The following is a 27835-nucleotide window of genomic DNA, read 5'->3' as shown; positions in this document are numbered from 1 at the left end:
CCACCGCTGCTGCCCACTGCTCCCCTCACCTCCCAGGGGGTGATCAAGGGTGATGGGTCAAATGCAGAGAATAATCTCGCCACACCTAGTGTGTGTGTGACAATCATTGGTACTTTAACTTTAACTTTAACTTTAAATATCATTTGCAACAAGCAATTCCGAGTCAAGGAGTAGGTTTTGCCACTAAGCTGAATCTAGTCTTTAGCAGTGGCGGGCCGTGCGTTTCTCACCTAGGCCTTCAGTGATGTCCTACTTAGTCCTCTCAAAATACCGTAATTGATGTCACCACATAGACACGGCTGGAGATACTTGCACACTACTTTTCATTGAACCCCCTCAACAGTGTACAAAACTGTTCATTTTATGGCGCATTTAACATCCAATAAACCCGCTTTAGCAATTAAAACATATCTTATGTGGTACTGTCAAAATTAAAAGAATTGTATAAATCAAATGAAACATGAAAAAATTAAGGAATAGAATATTTTAACCCACAATTTGTAGAACCCATTCGACGCCGTATAAGCCAGTGGTATTGCTCGTAATCGGTAGTTGGTCGTAGTCGGTTGATTCGTGGGAAAGTCGCGGGCAAACCATTTCACCGCTGGTGTAGGAGCCTAAATGATATTTAAGTTAATTTACATTTTATGAAAGGTGCTTTAAGTTTATTCAGCCAAAAGGGGACTATTTACTTTATTTAAATAATTCGAAAATGTATATATTGCATGCTTAGAATAATCATAAGGTACACTTTATTTGTAATTATTACATTTGTCTGAATAATTTGATGACATACTATTTTATACTGCTTTAATACAGTGAAGATTACGTAACTGTTTAATTGCATATATGCCGGAAGGATCTGTGTGGTAATATGGTTTGGACACAAGGTATTGTGGGTAATGGCAGTCAAGGATGGTGGAATCGAGCCACACAGTTTTTTTGACCTTACTCTTACTTTTTCTAACTCTTTCTTACTGTAACAAACTCGCTTTATTTTGCCATTCATTTGTTCCCACATCGTTATTGTTTTACGTTTTTGAAGGATTAAATTGACAAGTAAACGATACAAAACGAAGAGGAGCGTCTGGAGTTTTGTTTGTTGTTGCCGCAGAAAGCGGAGCAGGAGAAAGTAGAGGAGGGTCAAGCTAAGGCTTCGTTAGGAAACTACAGCTGGGATAGCTTCCAATGTCGGCCGACCTCGTCTCACAAGATCTAGTTTCTCTTAAGTATCCTTCTTGAAAATGGCCTTGCAAATACGAATATATCTGCCACCTAATCAACATTTTGCTCTCCTTCTTTTTGTAAGTACGGGTGAGTTTTCTGTGGCTTTCTATGGCTCCAGTGCCACTTCCTGTTTTCGCAACGTGTGATTGGATACTCACTTGGGACTCCCAAGTGAGTATCCAATCACAGCGTAAGGCCAAGCTAGAAGGCCTTACTGACAACAACTCGTGATCTGATTGGCTATCCCCATTGTCTATCAACTCTATGTGTCCGTTCACTGACAGTGCACAGACGCCTGCATTGTTGATTCTGAAGGCCCCGGGCAGATTTGGTACAGCATGGCAACATAAGCTAGCTAAATTCTGATTGGATACAAACTCTAAACTAAAACCAACAGCACTGGAAAGAGCATATAATGACATGAAGAATATATATATATGAATAATTTTAGATATTTAGGGAAAGTAAATTAAAAATTACTTTTATCATGATTTCTGGTTATGTTAGGCCAGCAGAGAAGGCCTTGCTGGCCCTGACGGCCCACCACTGGTCTTCAGTGTTTAAACTGTTAGTATTGCACTTATTACACACCAGCTGTTTGATTGTAATGTGCATCTTAGTTGTAGTTTTCATCATCAATTTTGGTGTTGTTGAAATCCACATGTAAAAAAGCTAAAGCTAATAGTAGCATGTCTATGGCAAATCCGCCGTAAATTAGCATCGTTTCGAAAAATGAGGCCTCACTGTCAGGCCCGGCCGGCCCTAATCAATCTGGCGCCCTAGGCAAGATTTTAGGTGGCGCCCCCCCACATCGGCAGTGAAGTGTATATACTCACAAGAACCCGAATAGCTTTGTCTTTGACCTTTTTTTTTTTACTTACAACTATACCTAATATATAAAGGGGTGGAAAAGTGACTATTACCTGCAGGGCAAACATTAGCTAACCAGAAGGCAATAACAATGTAAACAAAAAACACCTGCTTAAAAGATCTAATACAAATGTCCCTGAGGAATGTAAGGTGGGAGTACTGTAATTACCTAACGTTACATTATTATTTTCCATAACAATTTAGCCCCCTCCACAATATTAACCCGACGTTAAAACAGAACTAGCTATTTATTGATTAGCAATTGCCGAATCATGTAACATTAGCTTAATGCTAAAAAGCCAGGTTACTATCACATTCTGTAACAGACAAATAATTTCATGTAGGCTAATGTTACCTACCTGCTACCTCTGTCTTTTCTCGTTTCTCCTCTTCTTTTCTCTTGTTTCTTCCCTGGGCACCTGACAGTTTTGGCCGTTTTGACATCTTGTGTTGATTTTTTGATGTGGTGACGTCCAAAAGGAGTCATGATACGGGAAGGGAGGGGGCGCACCGTGCGTGGGGAGGAGAGGGGGCGTAATGTTGTAACAAATAATATTTCTATTAAATAGGCTTTACTTTGCATTTTAATTAACGTGAGATTATTTTTTGTATTTAGAAATAATAGTAACAACTTTTTTGTTCTTTTTTTTTTCTCCAACATTTGTGGCACTGGCATGGCGCCCCCTGATCGACGGCGCCCTTAGCATTTGCCTATACGGCCTATGCCACGGGCCGGCCCTGCTCACTGTACATTTGAGTATTTATATATCCGGCCTACTTGCTTTGTTGGCATTGCACATGCGATTGCAACGTTACCGAGAGGCAGTTCGACTGAGTCTGCTGCTTGAGTGATTGTTTTCCCTCCAAGTGTTTGAGCCGGCTGAGACGTCACATGCAACAGAGGAATCAAAATATGGCACCGTTTTGAGTTTACGTGAATCGATACCCGGTCGTACTGTCGAAATTTGGTCGTTGCCTATAAAAATACCCAATTCGGTACCCATCCCTAGCTGTATCTGATTTTTGTCAACGTTAAAAGTGCAATTTAATTTTTGTTTCAAATTCAAACACTGACTATTTCGTATGTAGATATAATTCAAGATATGTATCCAATGCAACTGAACAACCGGGTCGTGTTCATCCGACCTATACATCATCAAAAAGCAAACAACGTCATAATTCTTTACCAAAAAATATATATTAGTGTTTTGTAATGTTAATTAAAAGATTGTATATAAAGAAAAATCCAAAATGGGCATTATACCCTGCAGTGTGAACATAGCCATAGTTGTCATTTGGCCTCTTGATTTTTAGTCTGTGGGTTGGGATCTATGTGGGCTGGCGCTAATATGACTCACCCTCGAGTTGAAGGAGGAGGTGTTGCAGCTCAATAATATCTGGCAAGTTAACAAATGTAACTGTTTCAATATAACTATGGATCATTGACAAGGTTTTGTCTAGCTTTGGTTCTTTCCAGGCTTAATTGAAGGCTCTTTACACAAGATGGGCATAATAATTGATTCGTAGACTTGTGTCAATTGTGACATTTAATTGAATTAATTGGGTCTTACAAGCAATTGAAGCTAAATGTAGTGCACTACTTTGCTGCAACCAGCAAAGGCGCCGTTGAATTAGACAAGTTTGTGGCATAACAAAAGAGTAACATGACGTTAGAATTATATTTCTAATTATCGGCCTTGTGGTTAGAGCATACTTGCCAACCCTCCCGGATTTTCCGGGAGACTCCCGAAATTCAGCGCCTCTCCCGAAAACCTCCCGGGACAAATTTTCTCCCGAAAATCTCCCGAAATTCAGGCGGAGCTGGAGGCCACGCCCCCTCCAGCTCCATGCGGACCTGAGTGACGTGTTGACAGCCTGTTGTACATGCATATGTGACCCACCCATAATGTGTCACATTTTTGTGTTGATTTATTTAGTTTATTTTGTGGTTTGAATTCGTTTTTGGAGCTGTCATTACACATTTATCAGTATTCACATTGGTCAGTAGGGGGCAGTAGGGTGTTTCTTCCCAATTGAATGCTATCACCTGCAGACCGGAAGTGTCTTGTCATTCTGATGAGAGCGACCAGTCTGTGAACAATTGAAACGTCCTGTGTGCTTTTTCCTCCTGGATAACAGGTTAGTTTTGGTGAATCAACTCACTGAATAATATCCATGTGATCTTTATAAGTTTAAGTACACATTCTGATGGTGGAGCCTAACTCTAAAGTGTTTGTGAGTTGTAGTTTGTATTTGGGAATGAATCCAGTGTACAGCTGCAGTAATCAATACAAAATGGCGACGTGAGTACGCAATGTTTATGTAGGAACTTCTGATCCCAAATTAGAGCTCCCGTTTTCTTATTGATTTTATAATGTATATTTGTATAATGTGTGTGTTCTGAAATAGTGACAGAGAATAGAACAAGGATGGACAATTCAACCCTTAACTCAACAATGAGTAGAGGAGTGTTATGTGTGTGTATATGTGTAAATAAATGAACACTTAAATTAAAGTATTTCTTTTATTTATGTATATATATATATATATATATATATATATATATATATATATATATATATATATATATATATATATATATAATAAAATATATATATGTGTGTGTATATATATATATATATATATATATATATATATATATATATGAAACAGGCCTGTAGAGATGAAATAGTCTTGTGATTTTTTTCCCCACACATACATATATATATATATATATATATATATATATATATATATATATATATATATATATATATGTATGTGTGTGTGGGAAAAAAATCACAAGACTACTTCATCTCTACAGGCCTGTTTCATGAGGGGGTTCCCTCAATCATCAGGAAAAAAAAAAAAAAAATCTCCTGATGATTGAGGGAACCCCCTCATGAAACAGGCCTGTAGAGATGAAGTAGTCTTGTGATTTTTTTCCCACACATACATACATTGCGCTCTACTACGGTATCGAGCACTATTTTTTGGATAACCTTATTAAGACATATATATATATATATATATATATATATATATATATAGCTAGAATTCACTGAAAGTCAAGTATTTCTTATATATATATATATATATATATATATATATATATATATATATATATATATATATATATATATCTTAACCACGCCCCACCCCGACCACGCCCCCACCCCCCACCTCCCGAAATCGGAGGTCTCAAGGTTGGCAAGTATGGGTTAGAGTGTCCGTCCTGAGATCGGTAGGTTGTGAGTTCAAACCCCGGCCGAGTCATACCAAAGACTATGTATGACAAGCATAGTGCAGCATTTTCAGTCATCTTTGCAGTTTTGTGTGAACTTTTTTTTACCGTGAATTACTGTAGACTCCAGCCCTGCAAAGCACTACCTGTACATTGGATGAACACTGATTTGGGTGGTTTTAAATGCAGGTTGGACTAAGCGAGTGGAGTATACGCCTGGATCAGGTAGCATCCCGCTCTTCCCCAGCTTGCATTTAGAGACGTGTGAGGAGACCGTGTGGAACATCCAGGCCACCGTAGAGCTTCAGACGGGCCACATCGGCAAAGGCTGTGATCGAGACAGCTACTCTGACAGATCTGTGCGACGACTTTGCGGTGGGTTCCGCTCCAAATGCAAAAAATGTGAATCTTAATTTACTTTTATGGATATTTTTTCACTTCATCTTCTTCAGGTGCTGTTCGGGGCGAGGTGGACCTTCTCCCGCCTCCGTCACCCGCCGCCAACTGGACGTCAGCTCTTCCCACGCTGCCCTCCTCGGATTCCTCCCTGGTCTTCTCCTTTAACGGCTCAAACCACGTGGCTGTTGTGCCCGACTCGGTCGTCTCTGGGCTGTCTGGCGACCATTTCACTTTGCAGCTGTGGATGCGCAGGTGGGGCACCAACGTCCAGCCCGTGGCCGCTCAGCCTAAAGGGAGTCGCAAGGAGGAAGAGACCATTGTGTGTGGCACCGTCAAGAATGGTGAGTTGCACAAAATACTTATTTTGTCAATGATCTAAAATCTAGAGAACTTGTTTATGAGCGACACACGTGAGAAAATAAATTTTCCTCTCGTGTTTGCTACACTTTTTAAAGTTGTGACTTTTCAAGACGTCATATAGGGAAAAAAACCTCATGCATTTGTATGCCCGCCACTTTACTAAGGACAGCTTTGTTAAAAATAAAACACCCAAAAAACAGGCTTTGCTACACATCTTACAATAACACATGACACTCTTTCACCCATCAATCAACTGCAGATATAGAAGATTGGTAGGTTTTGCTCTTCTTCAGCAAATAGCTGTGAAAAATCTGTTAAGAATGTTGGTCAAACACCAAAATGTACGTCCACAGGAGTATTCTACTTTAGAGGTTGCACTATACGAAGTGCTGACTTAACAAGCCACCAGTCTTTATTGTGAAAATTAGGTCAGGAGGAGATTGACAACATCTTTGTTGTAGTTCGTCCCGATAAAACTGCTGCTGTGGCAATAACCATGCTAAGATAAGGGCTTGCCATTGTTTACAAGCTAATAGTTTACTGTAAAACGCGTTCCTGCGTCCTAAAGAGATGCCAAAGGGTCCACTTGGACCATAATTGCATACCTGTCCTCTAACAAAGAGATTCACAACTATTCTCACCGTGGGACACACATTTTTTTCACATTGTTTGTCTTTTCTGAAAATATGCGTAAGATAAATACACACATTTACATTTGCAAAGTGCTGCTCAAATTAAATACCAATATTGCACGGAATAACCAAGTCTACTACATTGGACATTTTCACTTACCGTATTTTCCGCACCATAAGGCGCCCTGGGTTATAAGCCGCGCCTTCAATGAACGGCATATTTCAAAACTTTGTCCACCTATAAGCCGCCCCGTGTTGTAAGCCGCATCTAACTGCGCTAAAGGAATGTCAAAAAAACAGTCAAATAGGTCAGTCAAACTTTAATAATATATTAAAACCAGCGTGATGTGGGCGCGCATGGAATCGTATATCAACATGGACAAAGCTGCGTGAAAAAAGCCACCCGGCCTCTTCGCGTAAACTTAAACTTACCTTAACCACTCGCTCATCTTTTCTTCATCCATCCCTTCGAGTTAGCTTTTATGATGACGCCGGCTGAAAAGGTCTCTTTTGGCAAGGTCTTCCTTTTGAATATCACCATGGGTGGAAGTTTCTGGCCATTAGCATGGCAAGCTAGAACCACAGTGAAGGATGACTTCTCATTCCCTGTGGTGCGAATATTCACCGTACGTGCTCCCGTTGTATCCACAGTGCGGTTCACAGGAATATCAGTTGCTGTGAAATAGTAATCCGTGTGCGGATGGAGAGATTGCGTCTTTTCATGAACCGGATCCCTGTCGTTTAGTAGGAGCCATTTTGTGGTCTTTACAGATGTAAACACACAAAGGAAATGAGACGTACGGTAATATCCGCGCGCTTTTTCTTCTTCTACGCGGGCGGGTGGTTGCTTACAGTAGAAGAAGAAGCGCTTCCTGTTCTATGGGGGCGGGTGCTTACCTTGGCGGTTGCTTGCGTAGAAGAAGAAGCGCTTCCTGTTCTACCGGGAAAAAAGATGGCGGCTGTTTACCGTAGTTACGAGACCGAAACTTTATGAAAATGAATCTTAATATTTATCCATATATAAAGCGCACCGGGTTATAAGGCGCACTGTCAGCTTTTGAGAAAATGTGTGGTTTTTAGGTGCGCCTTATAGTGCGGAAAATACGGTATATAGTATTTCACAAACGTGAGTATTTCAACGTATTTATGACTGTGTATCTTCTTAAAGTGACAACACTAGGGTAAAAAACGTGCATACTACGTACAGGTAGGTCAGTGTACAGCTTGTATAGCAATATAGATTCACTATTCACTAGTAGTGGGATTCTATGGGCACATCACGATTCGATTCGACTCTGATTCTTGGGGTGACAATTCGATTCAGAATCAATGTTTGTAATACATTATTCTATATATGAATTATAAATTATAAAACCTTTTTAAAACATGTTACATCTTACAAAACTTAAACGCGCAGTGTTGGTCTAAAACATTTTTATTTTTTTTAAGTAATTTTCAAATTGTATTTACATAAATTACAGAATCTTAATCTAATAAAAGAAAATAGAGCAACTCTAACCCAATCCATTCTTTACAATACTTAGGATAGAAATGTACAATGCAATTGAGTATACATACAAACATTATACTAAACACAAAGAAAACCAAAAATGTACAAAAGCAGCAGTATCAATAATAATAATAATAATAACATCAGTAATTGTTGTTTAATGTTTTTAATCAAAGAATGGATTCTTAAAAGAAATTGCACAAAAAAACCCACCTTTTTTAAAAATTAATTCTCGAAAATTATGAACAATTTAGAGTCAGAATAAATAAAAATTGTGATTTAAATGTAAATCGATCTTCTGGAGCATCCCTACTATTGACTGGACATTAGTGACCACCCAGCCATTATTATCTATAGTGCTGATAAACATGTGTAGCAACTACATACAGTAGAACCTCAATTTCCAAACTTAAATGGTTCCTGAACAGTGCTTGTAAATCGAAAAGTTTTTGTATTGAAGCAAATGTGTCAATAAGAAACAATGTAAACATGAATATACAGTACAGGCCAAAAGTTTGGACACACCTTCTCATTCAATGTATGTTCTTTATTTTCATGACTATTTACATTGTAGATGGTCACTGAAGGCATCAAAACTATGAATGAACACATGTGGAGTTACTATGTACTTAACAAAAAAAGGTAAAATAACTGAAAACATGTTTTATATTCTAGTTTCTCCCTTTGCTCTGATTACTGTTTTGCACACTCTTGGCATTCTCTCCATGAGCTTCCAGAGGTAGTCACCTGAAATGGTTATCACTTCCCAGGTGTGCTTGAAGCTCATCGAGAGAATGCCAAGAGTGTGCAAAGCAGTAATCAGGGCAAAGGGTGGCTATTTTAAAGAAACTAGAATATAAAACATGTTTTCAGTTATTTCACCTTTTTTTAAGTACATAACTCCACATGTGTTCATTCATAATTTTGATGTCTTTAATGACAATCTACAATGTCAATAGCAGAGGTGGGTAGAGTAGCCAGAAATTGTACTCAAGTAAGAGTACTGTTACTTTAGAGATTTATTACTCAAGTAAAAGTAAGGAGTAGTCACCCAAATATTTACTTGAGTAAAAGTGAAAAGTATGTTGTGAAAAAACTACTCAAGTACTGAGTATCTGATGAGTAACATACACACACATATCATATCATATATATATATATATATATATATATATATATATATATATATATATATATATATATATATATATATATATATATATATATACATACATATATACACATACATTGATATATACAGTATATCATTTATATTTATTTATTTTGCCGTTTTTGTTTACATGTTAAAGGTGTTTTAATGAATATACATGCATGTTTAACACATATAGATTCCTTTCTTTCATGAAGACAAGAATATAAGTTGGTGTATTACCTGATTCTGATGACTTGCATTGATTGTAATCAGACAGCAGTGCTTAACGTCCACGTTTTCAAATGCAGGAGAAAAAAAGTTCCTCCTTTCTGTCTAATACCACATGAAAGTGGTTGGTTTTTGGTATCTTATTTGTCCATCTTCCATATTCGTTTTCACACACTTTACAAGAAATACATTGGCGGCAAATTCCGTAGCTTGCTAGCTTGTTTGCGCTGGCTTTCGGAGACTCTTATTTTGAAAGCGCAGGCGCGATGGAGCGGCACTTTTATTGTGAAGACAGGAACTGTGCAGTCAGTCTTTAGGCTTGTGACGGGATGTACGTTTGAAATAAAACTGTCTTTTTTCCTTCACACTTTTGATTGATTGATTGAAACTTGTATTAGTAGATTGCACAGTACAGTACATATTCCGTACAATTGACCACTAAATGGTAACACCCCAATAAGTTTTTCAACTTGTTTAAGTCAGGTCATGTGACCGCCTGGCTCTGTTTGATTGGTCCAACGTCACCAGTGACTGCATCTGATTGGTGGAACGGAGTCAAACGTCACTAGTGACTGCATTTTATTGGTGGAACGGAGTGAAACGTCACCAGTAAGGCAGGCACTTTGAAGGTCTGTCTGACAGACCAAAACAAACAAAGCGTGCATTAACAGATCGATAAAAATTAGTAGCGAGTAGCGAGCTGAATGTAGATAAAAGTAGCGGAGTAAAAGTAGCGTTTCTTCTCTATAAATATACTCAAGTAAAAGTAAAAGTAAGTTGCATTAAAACTACTCTTAGAAGTACAATTTATCCCAAAAGTTACTCAAGTAGATGTAACGGAGTAAATGTAGCGCGTTACTACCCACCTCTGGTCAATAGTCATGAAAATAAAGAAAACGCGTTTAATGAGGAGAAGGTGTGTCCAAACTTTTGGCCTGTACTGTAGGTTTCCAGTCTCGACAGAAGCCCATTGTCGACAACGCTGTTGATTCCTCCTGAATGTTTCAAACCACATATCTCTGGTCCATTGCTTTCTTTGGACTCATATTAAGCTTACAATTAGAGATGCTGATAAATGCTTTAAAATGTAATATCGGAAATTATCGGTATCGTTTTTTGTATTATCGGTATCGTTTTTTTATTTATTTTTTTTATTTTTTTTATTAAATCAACATAAAAAACACAAGATACACTTACAATTAGTGCACCAACCCAAAAAACCTCCCTCCCCCATTTACACTCATTCACACTCATTCACACAAAAGGGTTGTCTCTTTCTGTTATTAATATTCTGGTTCCTACATTATATATCAATATATGTCAATACAGTCTGCAAGGGATACAGTCCGTAAGCACACATGATTGTGCGTGCTGCTGGTCCACTAATAGTACTAACCTTTAACACTTAATTTTACTCATTTTCATTAAATACTAGTTTCTATGAAACTGTTTTTATATTGTTTTACTTTCTTTTGTATTCAAGAAAATGTTTTTAATTTATTTATCTTATTTTATTTTATTTTTTATATTTTTAAAAAGGACCTTATCTCCACCATACCTGGTTGTCCAAATTACCGTATTTTCCGCACCATAAGGCGCCCTGGGTTATAAGCCGCGCCTTCAATGAACGGCATATTTCAAAACTTTGTCCACCTATAAGCCGCCCCGTGTTGTAAGCCGCATCTAACTGCGCTAAAGGAATGTCAAAAAAACAGTCAAATAGGTCAGTCAAACTTTAATAATATATTAAAACCAGCGTGATGTGGGCGCGCATGGAGTCGTATATCAACATGGACGGAGCTGCGTGAAAAAAGCCACCCGGCCTCTTCGCGTAAACTTAAACTTACCTTAACCACTCGCTCATCTTTTCTTCATCCATCCCTTCGAGTTAGCTTTTATGATGACGCCGGCTGGAAAGGTCTCTTTTGGCAAGGTCTTCCTTTTGAATATCACCATGGGTGGAAGTTTCTGGCCATTAGCATGGCAAGCTAGAACCACAGTGAAGGATGACTTCTCATTCCCTGTGGTGCGAATATTCACCGTACGTGCTCCCGTTGTATCCACAGCGCGGTTCACAGGAATATCAGTTGCTGTGAAATAGTAATCCGTGTGCGGATGGAGAGATTGCGTCTTTTCATGAACCGGATCCCTGTCGTTTAGTAGGAGCCATTTTGTGGTCTTTACAGATGTAAACACACAAAGGAAATGAAACGTACCGTACGGTAATATCCGCGCGCTTTTTCTTCTTCTACGCGGGCGGGTGGTTGCTTACAGTAGAAGAAGAAGCGCTTCCTGTTCTATGGGGGCGGGTGCTTACCTTGGCGGTTGCTTGCGTAGAAGAAGAAGCGCTTCCTGTTCTACCGGGAAAAAAGATGGCGGCTGTTTACCGTAGTTACGAGACCGAAACTTTATGAAAATGAATCTTAATATTTATCCGTATATAAAGCGCACCGGGTTATAAGGCGCACTGTCAGCTTTTGAGAAAATTTGTGGTTTTTAGGTGCGCCTTATAGTGCGGAAAATACGGTAAGCATAATAATGTGCTAATTCCACGATTGTATATATCGGTATCGGTTGATATCGGTATCGGTTGATATCGGTATTGGTAATTAAAGAGTTGGACAATATCGGATATCGGCAAAAAGCCATTATCGGACATCCCTACTTACAATTAAAAAAAAATGCTCTAAAAAGTCTGAAAAAACATTTAAAAGCACACAAAGTAGCAATTAGCACAGGATCTAATGACAGCACTGCTATGCTGACTGAATGAGCTCGAAGATCAATAAGCCTGCCCACAAAATGGCTGCGAAATTTCAAAACAAAATGAATATCCAAATAAAAGACCACATCGATTTTAGACAAGTGATCCACCAGGTAAAAATCCTTGCTCTCACCAATCCACCTGTCTTTCATGATCAAATGTTTCTGTGACTTTTTTTATGTTTTTTTCCCACCCTCCCATAACATGTTTTGCTGGAGCCTTCAGTGGGTTATAATCTCAGATGCTCAGAGATGCAGGTTTAGCAGAGAAAACCGCTGCGTGTTTATAGCCTGAGTCTTTACTCTGCTCTTGAGGGAGGCATTTAACCTGCACATGCTTGAACAGCCAAGTGGGCAGCACAAGTCCAATCACAGAGTCAATCTGCGCCCGCCTGCCGGAATATTGTTTGAATATTTTTGCTGCGTAAAGGTGCACGGTCAGCACTAAAAGAAATGCTTGGAGGCGCACACGGGCGAGAGATTAAACCAAAGAAAAATCCATAGGAAACCTGAGCTGAAGTCCAGACCGCTCTAAGCCGCCAATTAATTGCTCCTCCTGTGCTCTCCACAGACGACTCGTTCTCCCACTATTCCCTGTCAGTGCACGGCTGCCGCCTCTCTCTCTTCTACTGGCCCGACGTTTCCGCTGCACGCCCCGTCAAGTTCTTGTGGAAACTGGAGCAGGTACTGGGGGAGCTGCAACACTTTGCACTTTGATGTGTTGCTCACTTTCACATGAAACAGTGAATCCCGTGTAAGGTTAATGGTCATGTACGTGCCAAAACAAACACATCTGCAAATCCCACCATGCAGTACACATATGATAATACATAAATCATTTTTATTTGAATATTTAAAGCATAAACCAATTGGGTATGTGTGAGAGTGTATGGCTTGGTGGTGATGGTGGGTTCGTTTTTGACTAGCCACTGGCCCCAGACAGATTGAAGAGGATTAAATTAAAGCTGATACAGAGTTTAAGCTTTTAAGATTTGTCTGAACCGCCTGCTGATACCTTGTTACATTACACTGTTCTCCTACACACATTATTTTAATATTTGTCTTGTCATTTTACCCTTTCTATTCTACCTTCTTTGTGCTTTCTATTCATTTTTGTTGAGTTATTATTCAAAGAGAAATACTTTACTGAAGGTTTATTTTTTAAATTAAAAATATTAAAATATAAAATGAAAACAAATAATTTGAAATACTTAACACTCGCTCTCTTTCTTTCTTTCTTTCTCTCTCTCGCTGTCTCTCTCTATCTATCTAGATTATATATATATATATATATATATATATATATATATATATATATATATATATATATATATATATATATATATATATATGTATATATATATATGTATATATATATATGTATGTGTGGGAAAAAAAATCACAAGACTATTTCATCTCTACAGGCCTGTTTCATGAGGGGGGGTTCCCTCAATCATCAGGAGATTTTAATGGGAGCATTCACATACCATGGTTTATATAGGGCACAGAGTGGGTGGGTACAGGCTGGCGTAGGGGCGTGGTGATTGGCTCATGTGTTACCTAGGAGGTGTTTCCGTCTGTGGCGGCATGCTGTTACAATTTCGCTGCGCTTGTTGAGGGATGACAGGTCTGGACAGTAAATAATAAACAATAAACAGTTTCTCTTTCAAGCATAGGTTGCATCTTTTATTACCACTATTGTAAGGTGTGCTGGATGCAAGAATTTGCCATGTTATTGAATATTCAACATTATTGTCTTTGAGGTCCCAAATGTGTTTGCTGAGTTCTGTGGTATTCCGCAGGTTTTGGTTCCTGAAAGAAGCCTTGTGATTGTTCCATCTGGTTTTGAATTCTCCCTCGGTTAATCCTACATATGTGTCGGATGTGTTAATGTCCTTGCGTGTTACCTTAGATTGGTAGACGACTGATGTTTGTAAGCACCCCCCGTTGAGAGGGCAATCAGGTTTCTTTCGACAGTTACAGCCTTTGTTGGTTTTGGAGTCGCTCTGTCCGGGGGCCGACGGCTCATTTGCAATTGTTTTGTTGTGGTTTGAGATGATTTGTCGTATATTGTTCATACAGCTGTAGCTCAATTTAATGTTGTTCTTGTTGAATACTTTTCTTAGGGTGTTATATATATATATATATATATATATATATATATATATGTATGTGTGGGGAAAAAAATCACAAGACTATTTCATCTCTACAGGCCTGTTTCATGAGGGGGGTACCCTCAATCGTCAGGAGATTTTAATGGGAGCATTCGCATACCATGGTTTATATAGGGCACAGAGTGGGTGGGTACAGGCTGGCCTAGGGGCGTGGTGATTGGTTCATGTGTTACCTAGGAGGTGTTTCCGTCTATGGCGGCATGTTGTTACAATTTCGCTGCGCTTGTTGAGGGATGACAGGTCTGGACGGTAGATAATAAACAGTTTCTCTTTCAAGCATAGGTTGCATCTTTTATTACCACTATTGTAAGGTGTGCTGGATGCAAGAATTTGCCATGTTATTGAATATTCAACATTATTGTCTTTGAGGTCCCAAATGTGTTTGCTGAGTTCTGTGGTATTTCGCAGGTTTTTGTTCCTGAAAGAAGCCTTGTGGTTGTTCCATCTGGTTTTGAATTCACCCTCGGTTAATCCTACATATGTGTCGGATGTGTTAATGTCCTTGCGTATTACCTTAGATTGGTAGACAACTGATGTTTGTAAGCATCCCCCGTTGAGGGGGCAATCAGGTTTCTTTCGACAGTTACATGCTTTGTTGGTTTTGGAGTCGTTCTGACTGGCTATATGACTATACATATACATACATACATACATAATACAGTCGTGGTCAAAAGTTTACATACACTTGTAAAGAACATAATGTCATGGCTGTCTTGAGTTTCCAATACTTTCTACAACTCTTATTTTTTTGTGATAGAGTGATTGGAGCACATACTTGTTGGTCACAAAGAACATTCATGAAGTTTGCTGAAAATGTGACTAAATCTGCTGGGTAAAAAGTAAAAACTGGAATAAAAAAAATGAACATTTTTAAATAGTTAAAACATACATTTGTATTTTAAAATGTAATGATTTTATTTAATAATGTCTTTAAAGCTAAATTTGTTAGCTCATTTGCCAAGCTGTTACGATATGGATGAATATATTTTTTTAATTGAAATGATAAAAATCTAAAATAAAATAGAAATGATCGTAAAATGTGAATGTTCTTGAAATATTTTTTAAAGTATAACATTTTTTAAATGTATAAAAAGGAATGTTTGCAAGCTATGTTCGTAAGCTAATAGATACGATGTCTAAGATTAATGACTAAGAATGTATTTGTGGAATATAAAATCAAATTATTTTTTTTTCAAACTACCATATTTGTTTAATGTATGACAATAAATGTTTGAAAGCTAAGTTTGCTATAAACAGAGGTGACTAGTAAACAGTTTTTTGTGGAATAACATATTTAATCATTTAACATTTATTGTATGTTTTGTACTTGTGATCTACTAATTTGGGTAAAATTGTCATTTTATTTTATTAAATGGCCAATTAGTTGCAGAGTCTTGGTTGACAAGACTCTGCAACATCGCGTGGACATCGGGGGCGGTACCTCTGGATTGGCAGACCGGGGTGGTGGTTCCTCTCTTTAAGAAGGGGAACCGGAGGGTGTGTTCCAACTATCGTGGGATCACACTCCTCAGCCTTCCCGGTAAGGTCTATTCAGGTGTACTGGAGAGGAGGCTACGCCGGATAGTCGAACCTCGGATTCAGGAGGAACAGTGTGGTTTTCGTCCTGGTCGTGGAACTGTGGACCAGCTCTATACTCTCGGCAGGGTCCTTGAGGGTGCATGGGAGTTTGCACAACCAGTCTACATGTGCTTTGTGGACTTGGAGAAGGCATTCGACCGTGTACCCCGGGAAATCCTGTGGGGAGTGCTCAGAGAGTATGGGGTAACGGACTGTCTTATTGTGGCGGTTCGCTCCCTGTATAATCAGTGTCAGAGCTTGGTCCGCATTGCCGGCAGTAAGTCGGACACGTTTCCAGTGAGGGTTGGACTCCGCCAAGGCTGCCCTTTGTCACCGATTCTGTTCATAACCTTTATGGACAGAATTTCTAGGCGCAGCCAGGGCGTTGAGGGGATCTGGTTTGGTGGCTGCAGGATTAGGTCTCTGCTATTTGCAGATGATGTGGTCCTGATGGCTTCCTCCGGCCAAGATCTTCAGCTCTCACTGGATCGGTTCGCAGCCGAGTGTGAAGCGACTGGGATGGGAATCAGCACCTCCAAGTCCGAGTCCATGGTTCTCTCCCGGAAAAGGGTGGAGTGCCATCTCCGGGTTGGGGAGGAGATCTTGCCCCAAGTGGAGGAGTTCAAGTACCTCGGAGTCTTGTTCACGAGTGGGGGAAGAGTGGATCGTGAGATCGACAGGCGGATTGGTGCGGCGTCTTCAGTAATGCGGACGCTGTATCGATCCGTTGTGGTGAAGAAGGAGCTGAGCCGGAAGGCAAAGCTCTCGATTTACCGGTCGATCTACGTTCCCATCCTCACCTATGGTCATGAGCTTTGGGTCATGACCGAAAGGACAAGATCACGGGTACAAGCGGCCGAAATGAGTTTCCTCCGCCGAGTGGCGGGGCTCTCCCTTAGAGATAGGGTGAGAAGCTCTGTCATTCGGGGGGAGCTCAAAGTAAAGCCGCTGCTCCTCCACATCGAGAGGAGCCAGATGAAGTGGTTCGGGCATCTGGTCAGGATGCCACCCGAACGCCTCCCTAGGAAGGTGTTTCGGGCACGTCCGACCGGTAGGAGGCCACGGGGAAGACCCAGGACACGCTGGGAAGACTATCTCTCCCGGCTGGCCTGGGAACGCCTCGGGATCCCCCGGTAGGAGCTGGACGAAGTGGCTGGGGAGAGGGAAGTCTGGGCTTCCCTGTCTGGGCTTCCCTGCTTAAGCTGCTGCCCCCGCGACCCGACCTCGGATAAGCGGAAGAAGATGGATGGATGGATGGATGAAATGGCCAATTATGACTTTGGGGCTGGTTTGCGCGCAACATTGTGTTCTAATGTCCTCTGTGGTCAACAGGTATGCGACAGCGAGTGGCACCATCTGTCACTCAGCGTTCAGTTCCCTTCGGTGACCCTGTATGTGGACGGTGTGACCTTTGACCCTGCCCTCATCCACGACAATGGTGCCCTGCCTAACCCGGTCCCCCGCCAGAGAATGCTTATTGGCGCCTGCTGGGGTGAGTGAGAGGAACGCTGGTGACGCGGTAGATGTATAATTCACCTTTTACTTAACCGGATTGAGTGTGACAGGCAGCGTCAGAGAGCGGAGGGCTAATGAAACACGTTTTTGCGTAAACACCATGAGCAGCAGCTGTGCGGTCCCTCCATTGGTGACGTGTCGTTTAAATCACGTTGCCAGCTACACAGTCTGCTGTCAGGATGTTGTTGTTTTTCAAGCGTGCTCTCGTGGGATGCTTTTTACATTCACTCGCTAATGATTTAGCTGTTTTTTTTTGTCTTTGAGGGCTAATAATATAACTGAATCATCAATTATTCAATAAGGGCCAGACAGCTATCAGCCTCTTACAGCAGCACCACAATAAAATGTCTAAATCTCTGGATGGCAATTAGCAGAGAGAAGTGCAAATACATTCTCACAATCACTGTAGAAGTTGCTGGTCACAGCTGCTGGATAACAGAGACTTTTATAGTCTTTAAAAAAAAAAAAAACTTATTCCCTTTAGAAATACACTAGAATACACCCCTCACATTTCAGCAAGCATTTTTTTGACAGTCTATTTTCTCAAGGGACAATATTATAGAAATAGATATACTGTACATTGGAGAAGTCAGGAGTCCTGCTGGTACTGGAGCATTGTTTTAATTTTTTTTTTTTTTAAATCGTAATAAGGAACAGTGCACTTAATAAACATAAATTAAAACAAGTTAGCAAAATAGCACATTTCAAACTATTTGCAAGAACTATGGTGGCCCTTAAGTGCAAAATGTCCCTTAAACTGGAGATAGTAGCCACAGCAGCAGACAGGTTTTTGTAATACTGTAGAACCTACAGTCGCGATCAAAAGTTTACATACAGGTAAAAGCCAGTAAATTAGAATATTTTGAAAAACTTGATTTATTTCAGTAATTGCATTCAAAAGGTGTAACTTGTACATTATATTTATTCATTGCACACAGACTGATGCATTCAAATTCAAATGGTGGAAACTTTACACTAGACTTCAGGCAACGTGGATCCTGTGCCTCTCCTGTCTTCCTCCAGACTCTGGGACCTCGATTTCCAAAGGAAATTAAAAATTTGCATGGTTGGGTGATGGTTTGGGGTGCCATGTCATCTGCTGGTGTCGGTCCACTCTGTTTCCTGAGATCCAGGGTCAACGCAGCCGTCTACCAGCAAGTTTTAGAGCACTTCATGCTTCCTGCTGCTGACCTGCTCTATGGAGATGGAGATTTCAAGTTCCAACAGGACTTGGCGCCTGCACACAGCGCAAAATCTACCCGTGCCTGGTTTACGGACCATGGTATTTCTGTTCTAAATTGGCCCGCCAACTCCCCTGACCTTAGCCCCATAGAAAATCTGTGGGGTATTGTGAAAAGGAAGATGCAGAATGCCAGACCCAAAAACGCAGAAGAGTTGAAGGCCACTATCAGAGCAACCTGGGCTCTCATAACACCTGAGCAGTGCCAGAAACTCATCGACTCCATGCCACGCCGCATTAACGCAGTAATTGAGGCAAAAGGAGCTCCAACCAAGTATTGAGTATTGTACATGCTCATATTTTTCATTTTCATACTTTTCAGTTGGCCAACATTTCTAAAAATCCCTTTTTTGTATTAGCCTTAAGTAATATTCTAATTTTGTGACACACGGAATTTTGGATTTTCATTTGTTGCCACTTCAAATCATCAAAATTAAATGAAATAAACATTTGAATGCATCAGTCTGTGTGCAATGAATAAATATAATGTACAAGTTACACCTTTTGAATGCAATTACTGAAATAAATCAAGTTTTTCAAAATATTCTAATTTACTGGCTTTTACCTGTAGACTTGTAAAGAATATAATGTCATGGCTGTCTTGAGTTTCCAATAATTTCTACACCTCTTTTTTTTTTTGTGATAGAGTGATTGGAGCACATACTTGTTAGTCATAAAAAACATTCATGAAGTTTGGTTCTTTCATGAATTTATTATGGGTCTACTGAAAATGCGACCAAATCTGCTGGGTCAAAAGTATACATACAGCAATGTTAATATTTGCTTACATGTCCCTTGGCAAGTTTCACTGCAATAAGGCGCTTTTGGTAGCCATCCACAAGCTTCTGGCAAGCTTCTGGTTGAATTTTTGACCACTCCTCTTGACAAAATTGGTGCAGTTCAGCTAAATTTGTTGGTTTTCTTACATGAACTTGTTTCTTCAGCATTGTCTACACGTTTAAGTCAGGACTTTGGAAAGGCCATTCTAAAACCTTAATTCTAGCTTGATTTAGCCATTCCTTTACCACTTTTGACGTGTGTTTGGGGTCATTGTCCTGTTGGAACACCCAACTGCGCCCAAGACCCAACCTCCTGGCTGATGATTTTAGGTTGTCCTTTTTCATTGTCCCATTTAAAGCACCAGTTCCATTGGCAGCAAAACAGGCCCAGAGCATAATACTACCACCACCATGCTTGACGGTATATGTGGTGTTCCTGGGATTAAAGGCCTTACCTTATCTCCTCAAAATATATTGCTGGGTATTGTGGCCAAACAGCTCAATTTGTGTTACATCTGACCACAGAACTTTCCTCCAGAAGGTCTTATTTTTGTCCATGTGATGTCAGACGAAACAAAAATTGAGCTGTTTGGCCATAATACCCAGCAATGTGTTTGGAGGAGAAAAGATGAGGCCTTTAATTCCAGGAACACCATTCCCACTGTCAAGCATGGTGGTGGTAGTATTATGCTCTGTGCCTGTTTTGCTGCCAATGGAACTGGTGCTTTAAATGGGACAATGAAAAGGGAGGATTACCTCCAAATTCTTCAGGACAACCTTAAATCATCAGCCGGGAGGTTGGGTCTTGGGCGCAATTGAGTGTTCCAACAGGACAACAGAGGTGGGTAGAGTAGCCAGAAATTGTACTCAAGTAAGAGTACTGTTACTTTAGAGATTTATTACTCAAGTAAAAGTAAGGAGTAGTCACCCAAATATTTACATGAGTAAAAGTAAAAAGTATGTTGTGAAAAAACTACTCAAGTACTGAGTAACTGATGAGTAACATACACACTCATATCATATATATATATATATATATATATATGTATATATATATATATATACATATATATATATATATATATATATATATATATATATATATATATATATGTACATACATACATATACATTGATATATACAGTATATAATTTATATGTATTTATTTTGCTGTTTTTGTTTACATGTTAAAGCTGTTTTAATGAATATACATGCATGTTTAACATATAGATTCCTTTCTTTCATGAAGACAAGAATATAAGTTGGTGTATTACCTGATTCTGATGACTTGCATTGATTGTAATCAGACAGTAGTGATGATAACGTCCACGTTTTCAAATGGAGGAGAAGAAAAGTTCCTCCTTTCTGTCTAATACCACATGAAAGTGCTGGGTTTTTGGCATCTTATTTGTCCAGCTTCCAAACTCGTTTTTATACACTTTACAAGAATTATATTGGCGTCAAACTCCGTAGCTTGCTAGCTTGTTTGCGCTGGCTTTCGGAGACTCTTGTTTTGAAAGCGCAGGTGCGATGGAGCGGCACTTTTATTGTGAAGACAGGAACGTCCTCATGTGCGGTCAGTCTTTAGGCTTTTGACGGGATGTACGGTTGAAATAAAAAAGTGTCTTTTTTCCTTCACACTTTTGATTGATTGATTGGAACTTTTATTATTAGATTGCACAGTACAGTACATATTCCGTACAATTGACCACTAAATGGTAACACCCCAATAAGTTTTTCAACTTGTTTAAGTCAGGTCATGTGACCACCTGGCTCTGTTTGATTGGTCCAACGTCACCAGTGACTGCATCTGATTGGTGGAAGGAAGTGAAACGTCACCAGTAAGGCAGGCACTTTGAAGGTCTGTCTGACAGACCAAAACAAACAAAGCGTGCATTAACAGATCGCTAAAAATTAGTAGCGAGTAGCGAGCTGAATGTAGATAAAAGTAGCGGAGTAAAAGTAGCGTTCCTTCTCTATAAATATACTTAAGTAAAAGTAAAAGTATGTTGCATTAAAACTACTCTTAGAAGTACAATTTATCGCAAAAGTTACTCAAGTAGATGTAACGGAGTAAATGTAGCGCGTTACTACCCACCTCTGCAGGACAATGACTCCAAACGCACCCCAAACTTGCCAAGGGACATGTAACCAAATATTAACATTGCTGTATGTATACTTTTGACCCAGCAGATTTGGTCACATTTTCAGTAGACCCATAATAAATTCATAAAAGAACCAAACTTCATGAATGTTTTTTGTGACCAACAAGTATGTGCTCCAATCACTCTATCACAAAAAAATAAGAGTTGTAGAAAGTATTAGAAACTCAAGACAGCCATGACATGTTCTTTACACGTGTATTTAAACTTTTGATCGTGACTGTATGTGTCAAAGTCAAGGGCCTTGACTTAATGAATTATCTATGGCCCCCAGGATGTTATTTTATTAGTATTAGAACCGGCCCGCAGGCCACAGGCGCCTGCTGCTGTTTTGCACGCACCAATACTCCATCAGTGTTGGCGCAAGGAATTTTCAGAATGGGGTCCCAGAGATCCTATCAAGTCATAAAAATGGGGTCCCACAGTACATTTTTGGGGTCACACTTTTTTGTAGCCATTTTGAAAACAAATGATAAGTGTATAAGTATATCTCACATTCTATATTGTTTTGGAAAAAGGTTGTCATAAACGTTACATAAATCATTAAAAAAAATAGTACAAAAGAAAACTAATTTTTATGCATATGTAAATTTATTCAGTTATAAACATTCATTCACTTTCTTCTTTCCTTCATGGATCTAAACTTTACCGCAGCCGCAATGTTTTTCAATATTTTCAAAATGTGTTTGTTCTATTTTTGGCCAAAGTAAGACAAAGAAAACAATTTGAAGTTGTCTCTATTTTTTTGTTTTAATGCCATAATTTTAATAGTCTGGCCCGCATGTGCACAGATTTTCTTCCATGCGACCCCTGAGCTAAAATGAGTTTGACACCCCTGCTGTAGAACAACCTGGAGCCACATAGCCTCCTATGGTAGCAGAGGCTGAAATTTTTTTGCAAAAAAATTAAATTGCCTTCCATGCATGTGTACTGGAAATAATCAGATTTAGCTAATTAGTCATGCAAGAGTATATTCTATAGCATGTCTTTTTTGCAATTTTTCACCCATGTTTGTTTTTCTCTCCCAAGTCTGTTCAGGCTTCTCCTCATGTTGTTGTCATACATTTTGATGAGTGTATTTATAAATTTTTTTCTTTTCCCCTTCACCCACTCCCAATTTGTATTCCCTACAGAGTCAGAGGAGAAGCAGAAGGAAATAGTGAACAACAGCATTCCAGAAGGTAAAAAAAAATTCTACACTTAGCTTGTGCTGTTTTCTTAATATTAGGATAGGACAGGGGTCGGCAACCCAAAATGTTGAAAGAGCCATATTGGACCAAAAATACAAAAAAAAATATGTCTGGAGCCGCAAAAAATTAAAAGCCATATTACATACAGATAGTGTGTCATGAGATACAAATTGAATTAAGAGGACTTAAAGGAAACTAAATGAGCTCAAATATAGCGACAAATGAGGCATAATGATGCAATATGTACATATAGCTAGCCTAAATAGCATGTTAGCATCGATTAGCTTGCAGTCATGCAGTGACCAAATATGTCTGATTAGCACTCCACACAAGTCAATAACATCAACAAAACTCACCTCTGTGGAAAGTTTGGTGGACAAAATGAGACAGAAAAAGAAGTGGCCTAAAACACGTCCTATAAAGTCGGAGAAAGTTATACATGTAAACAAACTATGGTGAGTTCAAGGACCGCCAAAATTAGTAGGACAAAACGGCGCTCGCCAAATACTCGAATCAGTGAAGCATGTTTAATATAAACAGTGTGCTTTGTAACAATTACGGAGGCTTGTGTCATGTTTGTCCTCCTACAGAAACCATATTAAAACAAAAAAATAGATTTTTTTCCCCCTCATCTTTTTCCATTTTTCATACATTTTTGAAAAAGCTCCAGAGAGCCACTAGGGCGGCGCTAAAGAGCTCTAGAGACGCGGGTTGCCGACCCCTGGGATAGGATATACTTTATTTATCCCACAATGGGGACATTTTGTGGTTGCAGTGCAGATTCAGGAAGTCCACAAAAAAAATAAGGTAAAACATTCTCCAGCTTCCTTCCACCTCCAAAGTCATGCACCTGGGCATAGGTTGATTGGCAACACTAAATTGTGTGTCAATGTGAGTGTGAATGTTGTCTATCTGTGTTGGCCCTGCAATGAGCTGGCGACTTGTCCAGGGTGTAGCCGCTTCCCGCCCGAACGCAGCTGGGGTAGGTTTCAGCACCCCCCCCCAACCTCGAGAGGGACAAGCCGAAGAAAATGGGTCGATGGATAGCAACAAGAGGGAAACACTAAAGAAAATAAAGGGCATAAAAGACATAAAAGACCCCAGAGTTGGGGCAACTGGCTGCCATTTCTACATGCAGCTAAAAAAAATAAATAAAACACAACGAAAAACCAAAAAAATTAGCAATAAACAATACATATTGTGCACATACGATTGCACCATGCATAGACAAACAACAAAACAAAAACATAATTTCAAAACCCACATAGGCGCTGGCCTCTGCGGGGCTCCACGCCATCGTCTACTCGGGGGCAGATGTAGCACGGCCAGAGACAGGAACAGACCCAACAAAACAACCAAGAGAACTGACTCCGTCCTAGGCTGCCCACTAGCTCTCGGTTAATGTCTAATACGCATCTTCATGTGGACTCCAGTGTGGCAGAGAGCCAGCAGCTGGTCTCCGGTGCAATCATGGCCACGGCCAAAAAGCCCCCCCCCCCCCCGGAGCAGATACAAAAGTCTACAAAAAAGCAGCGCAGAAGGCCCGTAGGGGCCCAAACCAGAAGGCAAAAAACACATGAAAGCAAAAGGGAAACATCAAAACCACAAAGGAAGATACAAAAGAGTTTACGTCGTTTAAAGCAAAAGGGAAACATCAAAGCTCACAAAGGACTATAAATTTCAATATCGGCACTCTTTTTTATTTTTATTTTTAATCTGGCGATTAATGCAAACACTTTGGCTTTTTGACACTTCCGCTACCGTATTTATCTTTATAATCCGTTTTGTCATTTAACATCAGTTAACATTGATGTTCATCAACATTTAACATTGTCACGTTATCGATGGGAACATTAATTTTTAGACAATATGATTTGCCTGAGCGGCTAGGGGACACCAAGAGTAACAAGCGGTAGAAAATGGATTAGAAAGGAAAGATATTAAAAAAAAAATTAAAATCTTTTTTTTTTTAAATAATAAATAAAAAATAAAAATAAAATTCTTTAACTTGGGACTTCTTGTGGGCCAGAGTTTGGATGCTGGGGTGCCCGCGGGCCGTAGTTTGGGGACCCCTGGTCTAGAGCCTCGGTGGTAAGCTTCCCCTAAAATATTTTAAAAAGTGGTGATATCTGTTCTTTTGTGTTTGCATTACATTGACTAAATGCGCTAGGATACGTTTAACATTTGTCAAGAATCAGATACTTTGGAGACAGTTGGCAGGACTTTTTTCACAGATGTGGTAGCATCACAGTGCTGCAACCAAACGAGACAATATTTGGATAAATACTCAACTTTGTCCCGCCCACAGACAATGAGCGAATTAATGAGAGTGATCGAAAGGGGTTCGCCGGGCTTCTGCATGATGATTGGATGACCTGTCTGGGCTGAATCCCATTTTGATTGACAGCAAAATGAGCGAATCAGCAGCCTTGAAATATAAAACACTGCCAAGTGAATTTTTCTTTCTGTTTATAACTTTGATTTGTTATTGGCGACTGTCCTGTATGTCTACAGATTAGATGGAAAAATAGCTTTCCCTACTTGAAAGGCCAAAAACTGCCGCTGACATACTAGAGTTTACGTCATTTAGTTGTTCAAAATTATTTATTACATTATTTTCTTGTGTTTCAAGTACATGGGCCAGACGTGGCCATCAAAGAGGCCGGGGGGGTCTGGTACCGTGTAGTTCCTCGAGCACGGTGGAACAGGGGTTAGTGCATGTGCCTCACAATACGAAGGTCCTGAGTAGTCCTGAGTTCAATCCCAGGCTCGGGATCTTTCAGTGTGGAGTTTGCATGTTCTCCCCGTGACTGCGTGGGTTCCCTCCGGGTACTCCGGCTTCCTCCCACCGCCAAAGACATGCACCTGGGGATAGGTTGATGGGCAACACTAAATTGGCCCTAGTGTGTGAATGTGAGTGTGAATGTTGTCTGTCTATCTGTGTTGGACCTGGGAGGTTGTGGCGACTTGTCCAGGGTGTACCCCGCCTTCCACCCAAATGCAGCTGAGATAGGCTCCAGCACCCCCCGCGATCCCAAAAGGGACAAGCGGTAGAAAATGGATGGATGGATGGAGTTGTTCAAAATTTAATAAGTGGGCGGCATGGTGTAGTGGGTAGAGCAACCGTGCCAGAAACCTGAGGGTTGCAGGTTCGCTCCCCGCCTCTTACCATCCAAAAAATCACTGCCGTTGTGTCCTTGGGCGGGACACTTCACCCTTTGCCCCCGGTGCCACTCACACCGGTGAATTGAATGATGAATGATAGGTGGTGGTCGGAGGGGCCGTTGGCGCAAATTGCAGCCACGCTTCCGTCAGTCTACCCCAGGGCAGCTGTGGCTATGAAAGTAGCTTACCACCACCAGGTGTGAACGAATGATGGGTTCTACATGTAAAGCGACTTTGGGTACTTAGAAAAGCGCTATATAAATCCAAGTTATTATTATTATTATTAAGTGTTATCTCCTGTTACTTAATTTCTAAAAGTAAATAAGTATTTTGAAGCGAAATTTGTCACAGAGCACTCTCGTCACAGTCTCCTTACTCATTTTTGCGCTGAGCTTTTCATTGACATAAACACTGACCTTATAGCAGCCCATGCCGTCTTTCAGGTAGCCATTCGCAGTTAGGTAAAGGAGTATTTAGGATCCAAAAAAATTGGGTGATCAAACTGCTTTTTTAAAAGAATAATCCATCCATCCATCCATCCATCCATCCATCTTCTTCCGCTTATCCGAGGTCGGGTCGCGGGGGCAGCAGCTTAAGCAGGGAAGCCCAGACTTCCCTCTCCCCAGCCACTTCGTCCAGCTCCTCCCGGGGGATCCCGAGGCGTTCCCAGGCCAGCCGGGAGAGATAGTCTTCCCAGCTTGTCCTGGGTCTTCCCCGTGGCCTCCTACCGGTCGGACGTGCCCGAAACACCTTCCTAGGGAGGCGTTCGGGTGGCATCCTGACCAGATGCCCGAACCACCTCATCTGGCTCCTCTCGATGTGGAGGAGCAGCGGCTTTACTTTGAGCTCCCCCCGAATGACAGAGCTTCTCACCCTATCTCTAAGGGAGAGCCCCGCCACTCGGCGGAGGAAACTCATTTCGGCCGCTTGTACCCGTGATCTTGTCCTTTCGGTCATAACCCAAAGCTCATGACCATAGGTGAGGATGGGAACGTAGATCGACCGGTAAATCGAGAGCTTTGCCTTCCGGCTCAGCTCCTTCTTCACCACAACGGATCGATACAGCGTCCGCATTACTGAAGATGCTGCACCTATCCGCCTGTCGATCTCACGATCCACTCTTCCCCCACTCGTGAACAAGACTCCGAGGTACTTGAACTCCTCCACTTGGGGCAAGATCTCCTCCCCAACCCGGAGATGGCACTCCACCCTTTTCCGGGAGAGAACCATGGACTCGGACTTGGAGGTGCTGATTCCCATTCCAGTCGCTTCACACTCGGCTGCGAACCGATCCAGCGAGAGCTGAAGATCCTGGCCAGATGAAGCCATCAGGACCACATCATCTGCAAAAAGCAGAGACCTAATCCTGCAGCCACCAAACCAGATCCCCTCAACGCCCTGACTGCGTCTAGAAATTCTGTCCATAAAGGTTATGAACAGAATCGGTGACAAAGGGCAGCCTTGGCGGAGTCCAACCCTCACTGGAAACGTGTCCGACTTACTGCCGGCAAAAGAATAATGTGATTTCTTGTTTGTGATTAATCACATGCGTTAGCTCATTAACTTTGACAGCCCTACTTATTATGCATGTTCTTGTATGTGCTTTCAGTAAAGTACGTGGGAGGCTTCCACGGCCTCTTGTCGG

The 27835-nt window shown here is 40.6% G+C and overlaps 1 protein-coding gene across 1 annotated transcript in view; it reads left to right on the top strand.

Annotated features, from left to right (window-relative positions):
- The window catches only part of clstn3 (calsyntenin 3), a 102538-nt gene that overhangs the window by 37792 nt on the left and 36911 nt on the right, over positions 1–27835 (top strand). The window contains exons 7-12 of the mRNA XM_061947868.2: positions 5531–5716; positions 5794–6081; positions 12958–13070; positions 17471–17630; positions 22969–23016; positions 27800–27835. The exon at positions 27800–27835 is cut by the window's right edge and continues 113 nt beyond it. Of these exons, the coding sequence (XP_061803852.1) occupies positions 5531–5716; positions 5794–6081; positions 12958–13070; positions 17471–17630; positions 22969–23016; positions 27800–27835 (831 nt within the window). The remainder of the gene's footprint in view (positions 1–5530; positions 5717–5793; positions 6082–12957; positions 13071–17470; positions 17631–22968; positions 23017–27799) is intronic.

Source organism: Nerophis lumbriciformis, linkage group LG04, assembly GCF_033978685.3.
Source record: "Nerophis lumbriciformis linkage group LG04, RoL_Nlum_v2.1, whole genome shotgun sequence".
Lineage (NCBI taxonomy): Eukaryota > Metazoa > Chordata > Actinopteri > Syngnathiformes > Syngnathidae > Nerophis > Nerophis lumbriciformis.
The sequence above is the reverse complement of the archived record's forward strand: the minus strand, read 5'-3'. Positions and strand labels throughout refer to the sequence as shown.